Genomic DNA, 6,000 nt, shown 5'->3' with positions numbered 1-6,000 from the left:
CTAACTACTGTTGACAAGCTACAGGGTATGACCTCTCCCAATGTTACTAACTACTGTTGATAAGCTACAGGGTATGACCTCTCCCAATGTTACTGACTACTGTTGACAAGCTACAGGGTATGAGCTCTCCCAATGTTTCTAACTACTGTTGACAAGCTACAGGGTATGACCTCTCCCAATGTAACTAAGTACTGTTGACAAGCTACAGGGTATGACCTCTCCCAATGTTACTGACTACTGTTGACAAGCTACAGGGTATGACCTCTCCCAATGTAACTAACTACTGTTGACAAGCTACAGGGTAATGACCTCTGCCAACAGACTGGTGTGCATGCAAGAGGATTGGTATGTTTTGCCAAGCCTATTAGCAAGTAGTGGAAAGAGGAAGGCTATTTATTGTCCCACGGGGATGAGGTCATGGAGGGGATATAGCCTCGTGTACGTTTACCTTTTATCTTCACTCTAGCAATGCCAAGGTCAACATTAGAAAATATTCATCATGACTGACCTTGACATTGCCCATCACACCCTGAAACAAACTCCTTCCACCAAAAGTCTGCAGCCTAGCAACGTTAATATGAATTTCTTGCCCATGATTTGACCTTGAATTTCAATGGGTTTTTTTTTATCCATACCCAATCTAGTACCAAATGTGAATGAGATTACATAAATGGGTTTTGAACTTTCATGACAATAGATTCATACAATTTTCAAACTTTATATATATGCTGTGTTATATGGATTGGCCCTGCTACACCAGATCTATAGGGACAACATGACATAATGACAAATACCAACACCATAAGTGACACATCACAACACTAAGCAAAGATTAGTAGCACGTGTCACAACACTGAAAAGTGAAGGTCTATAGAGTCAAGTAAAGGAAGGGGACACTTGAGTCAACATGTACTTTAAACAATTAAATCAGGTACAAGTACCGGACGTTAAAAATGTCTCTATAAAGAAATAAAATGTGCTCAGTTTACCCATAACAATCAACCTCAGCGTAGCTCAAATGGAACAATTCTTTTTCTGTACAAAACCATAAATATGCTTAGTTTTTTAAAGTTAAGATAATGCAGTATTTCATTTTGTGTTTTTAATTTGGGGTGGGGGAGTATTTTATTGCATTCCTGAGATTAGTAGAAACTGGCGAAAAGAGTGAAGAAAAATGGAAAACTACATACTTGTGTGTGTCCCCAATGCAGATAGCACACTCTCCAGCTCAGGGCCGTACAGACGCAGCTCTGTGCTATCTGCATTGACTCGATCTGCAGGGGCAAACACAAGCATTTTTAGTTGTATAAATTATCTATCTGGGACAACATTTAGTTGCTAGGGACAAACATTTAGTTGCTAGGGATTGGACAAAAATGAACACTCAGTTGTATCAATCATCTTTCAGTGTCAAACAGGTATTTAGTTGTATCTATCATCTAAAGGGACACAGACATTTAGTTGTCAGAGCAAAACACAGGTATTTAGTTGTCAGGAACAAACAGACATTTAGTTGTCAGGGACAAACACAGGCATTACGTTGTCAGTACCAAACACAGGTATTTAGTTGTCAGTGACAAACAGACATTTAGTTGTCAGGGACAGACATTTAGTTGTCAGGGACAGACATTTAGTTGTCAGGGACAAACATAGGTATTTACCTGTAAGGGACACATAAATTCAGTTGTTAGGGACACATACATTTAGTTGTCAGTGAAATATATATGGGTTTAGTTGTCAGGCACAACACAAACATTATTTGTCCGGGACAAAAACAGATGTTAAGCTGTCATTATTTTTCAGGAAAAAGCAGACATTGTCAGGTACAAACATAGATATTTAGTTTTCATGGACAAACACAGACCTTTAGTTGTCATGGACAAACACAGACCTTTAGTTGTCATGGACAAACACAGACATTTAGTTGTCAGTTGCATTAACTGGCAATCAGGAACAGACAGGGTTATTAATCTGTGCCTGCATGAATTAAGAAAATTAAGCAACATATTTGTGTTAAGATGTGGGTGATACAAGGCTTGTAAGGAAATGAATACAAGCAGTGACTTGTGATGAAGCAGGTATAAATATCTAACCACAGATGTTTAAATCACCCAAAGCCAATCTTACTATACTCTCTTCTTTTGTCACATAATCACCCATACTTCTTAATTATATACGCAGCCCCCAATCAACCTCCATAACAGGTCCAAAATCTAAATATTTTACTTAAAATGTTTTGCTTATCAGCTTTGACAATAAATTCCCAGGTAAGATATCAGCATGCCCACATATTAAATCAATGGCAAACCTTAACATGACTACCCAAACAAATTAGGTCAGTAATTTTGAGTTAAAAGTGAGGTAAAAAAAATATATGATAACCTCAAAAGGTTAAAGATATTGTTTGGGTTACACTGAATCAATATTAGACCCCTATGAATCCCTGTGACAAATGTCAGCATGTTAGCACAAACATTGTATCAGTGGCATGTCTTCACTGTCAGCATGTTAGCACAAATATTGTATCAGTGGCATGTCTTCACTGTCAGCATGTCAGCACAAATATTGTATCAGTGGCATGTCTTTTCTGTCAGCATGTAAGCACAAATATTGTATCAGTGGCATTTCTTCACTGTCAGTATGTTAGCACAAATATTGTATCAGTGGCATGTCTTCACTGTCAGCATGTCAGCACAAATATTGTATCAATGGCATGTCTTCACTGTCAGTTTGTTAGCCGAAAATATTGTATCAATGGCATGTCTTCCCTGTCAGCATGTTAGTATAAATATTGTATCAGTGGCATGTCTTCACTGTCAACATGTTAGCACAAACATTGTATCAGTGGCATGTCTTCACTGTCAGTTTGTTAGCCGAAAATATTGAATCAATGGCATGTCTTCCCTGTCAGCATGTTAGTATAAATATTGTATCAGTGGCATGTCTTCTCTGTCAGCATGTTAGCACAAATATTGTATCAGTGACATGTCTTCACTGTCAGCATGTAAGCACAAATATTGTATCAGTGGCATGTCTTCACTGTCAGTTTGTTAGCCGAAAATATTGAATCAATGGCATGTCTTCCCTGTCAGCATGTTAGTATAAATATTGTATCAGTGGCATGTCTTCTCTGTCAGCATGTTAGCACAAATATTGTATCAGTGGCATGTCTTCACTGTCAACATGTTAGCACAAACATTGTATCAGTGGCATGTCTTCACTGTCAGTTTGTTAGCCGAAAATATTGTATCAATGGCATGTCTTCACTGTCAGTTTGTTAGCCGAAAATATTGAATCAATGGCATGTCTTCCCTGTCAGCATGTTAGTATAAATATTGTATCAGTGGCATGTCTTCACTGTCAACATGTTAGCACAAACATTGTATCAGTGGCATGTCTTCACTGTCAGCATTTCTGCACCAATATTGTATCAGTGGCATGTCTTCACTGTCAGTTTGTTAGCCGAAAATATTGTATCAATGGCTTGTCTTCCCTGTCAGCATGTTAGTATAAATATTGTATCAGTGGCATGTCTTCACTGTCAGCATTTCAGCACCAATATTGTATCAGTGGCATGTCTTCACTGTCAGGATATTAGTACAAATATTGCATCAGTGGCATGTCTTCACTGTCAGCATGTCAGCACAAATATTGTATCAGTGGCAGGTCTTCACTGTCAGCATGTCAGCACCAATATTGTTTCAGTGGCATGTCTTCACTGTCAGCATGTCATCACCAATATTGTATCAGTGGCATGTCTTCACTGGCAGCATGTTAGCACAAATATTGTATCAGTGGCATGTCTTCATTGTCAGCATGACAGCACAAATATTGTATCAGTGGCATGTCTTCATTGACAGCATGTCAGCACAAATATTGTATCAGTGGCAGGTCTTCACTGTCAGCATGTCAGCACCAATATTGTATCAGTGGCATGTCTTCATTATCAGCATGTCAGCTCAAATATTGCATCAGTGGCATGTCTTCACTGTCAGGATATTAGTCCAAATATTGCATCAGTGGCATGTCTTCACTGTCAGGATATTAGTCCAAATATTGCATCAGTGGCATGTCTTCACTGTCAGCATTTCTGCACCAATATTGTATCAGTGGCATGTCTTCATTATCAGCATGTCAGCTCAAATATTGCATCAGTGGCATGTCTTCACTGTCAGGATATTAGTCCAAATATTGCATCAGTGGCATGTCTTCACTGTCAGCATTTCTGCACCAATATTGTATCAGTGGCATGTCTTCACTGTCAGCATGTCAGCACCAATATTGTATCAGTGGCATGTCTTCATTATCAGCATGTCAGCACAAATATTGCATCAGTGGCATGTCTTCACTGTCAGCATGTCAGCACCAATATTGTATCAGTGGCATGTTCTTTCCAAAAGGCCATACATTTTTTGGAATGGCTTCAAATAAGTTCAAGCTCTGAATCTTTGCTGTTATTTTTCACAGGTATCAATGCAAGGTCACTGTGTCTGTACGTAGAATTACATGTATACTTTCACTCAATGATTTCTAATTTTGTGAAAATAACGTTGTAAAACACTGGACCTCAGGAAGGGTCTGTAGGAGTGTGTTCATTTCTTCATGCCCAACAAAGTTATAGGGTTGAACTATTTTCAAAATATGTGCATGGACAAGGTACCTAATAGCCAGCAGAACCCCTGGTAATCATAGTAGCATAAGTGTTTTTTGTAATTTTTTGTCCCTTTAATGCAGCCTCTGGGAAAATCCTTTTAGTATCAGTTAATAATTAATGTTGTGACTCAGGAAATAAGTCCCAAGGGGCAAGCCTAATGTTAATACTGCCTGTTATATTGTATTTACTATATATGCATTACATTGTACTATTATCAACAGACATTGTGAATTTTCCATTATTTAATACAGTAATAAGGGTGAATGTTACTCTGCATCAAACACTTCCCAGCATACAATGAAGTGTCTCTAGTAATAGGTGACAGCTTCAATACCTTATAGAAGATCCATGTGAACCCCTCTAAATACCTAATAGGTGTACCCCCACCCCCACCCCCCCNGGAACCTCTTAAATACCTAATAGGTGACCCCATGTGGAGCTCCTCCATCTACACTTGAATGCCCAGAAATTCCACTCAAGATGCAACATGCTAAGAAGCCAGTCTACTGTTTGGGTCAACACATGATGCTGCACATCTTACCCTATTGTGATGGTGGCAGGTCCAGACGACTTCTGGTGGGGCTTTCTAAGTGTGATGTGGCCACTCCCATTAACAATAGGATTGTCGGGAAACTTGATAAGGAGTTTCTGACCTCCGCATTCTGCACCCTGTAACCAAAATAAACATTATTACCCTGTGACCAAAATCAACATTATCACCATGAAACTGAATCAACATTATTACCTTCTGTCCAAAATCAAAAGTTATTGCCATGTAACCAAACTCAACATTACCACCCTGTAACCAAAAACAAGAGGCCCAATGGACCTGCATCGCTCACCTGGTATAAATCTCACACTTGTTACCTTAAAAGTGATCTAAAATAAAGCTACAGGGCATGTATTCTGTGAAAATTAAAAGACTTAAGGTGAATTGTTTCTTTGGAATTCCTCTAGTAAAACCAGAGATTAAATTCAAACAAGCATTTCAAAAAACAGCCATGGAGGCCACCACCTTGGACTCAAAAAATAACAAGTCTGTCATTAATAATAATAATAATTCAAGGTTCTTATAAACCCCTTTATCACAACCCAAGTTTGTAGGTAGTCTCAAAGCAGTTCACAAATTATTATCCGTGGTTATGGGGCCTTTGCAACCAGCCATTGTCTTTCTCAACTCCCTGGGGAGCATACAGCCGGTGCTGCCATTTCGGCGCTCACAGCTAGCATTCTACAATTCTAGCACTGCCCAACCACGTACTAATTTACAGCTGAATAGACTGGAGCAAGCGGAGTTAAGTATCTTGCTCAAAGATACAACACAGCGCCGTGGCGTGACTCGAACC

General features: G+C 39.0%; 1 protein-coding gene across 2 annotated transcripts in view; it reads right to left on the bottom strand.

The window, feature by feature from the left end:
- LOC110455390 overlaps positions 1–6,000 on the bottom strand; it is a 31,150-nt gene that overhangs the window by 6,574 nt on the left and 18,576 nt on the right. Inside the window, exons 21-22 of one of the 2 annotated variants that reach the window (XR_002463440.1) lie at positions 5,196–5,323; positions 1,191–1,274 (exon numbers count right to left, since the gene is read on the bottom strand). Coding sequence is in view for 1 of the 2 variants with exons in the window: in XM_021505499.1 (XP_021361174.1) it covers positions 5,196–5,323 (128 nt within the window). In the remaining variant the exon portion in view is untranslated. The remainder of the gene's footprint in view (positions 1–1,190; positions 1,275–5,195; positions 5,324–6,000) is intronic. The other variant, XM_021505499.1, reaches the window with a different exon arrangement.

This window comes from Mizuhopecten yessoensis, unplaced genomic scaffold (genome assembly GCF_002113885.1).
Source record: "Mizuhopecten yessoensis strain PY_sf001 unplaced genomic scaffold, ASM211388v2 scaffold8213, whole genome shotgun sequence".
In the NCBI taxonomy this organism is placed as follows: domain Eukaryota; kingdom Metazoa; phylum Mollusca; class Bivalvia; order Pectinida; family Pectinidae; genus Mizuhopecten; species Mizuhopecten yessoensis.
This window is presented reverse-complemented; position numbering and strand designations above follow the sequence as displayed.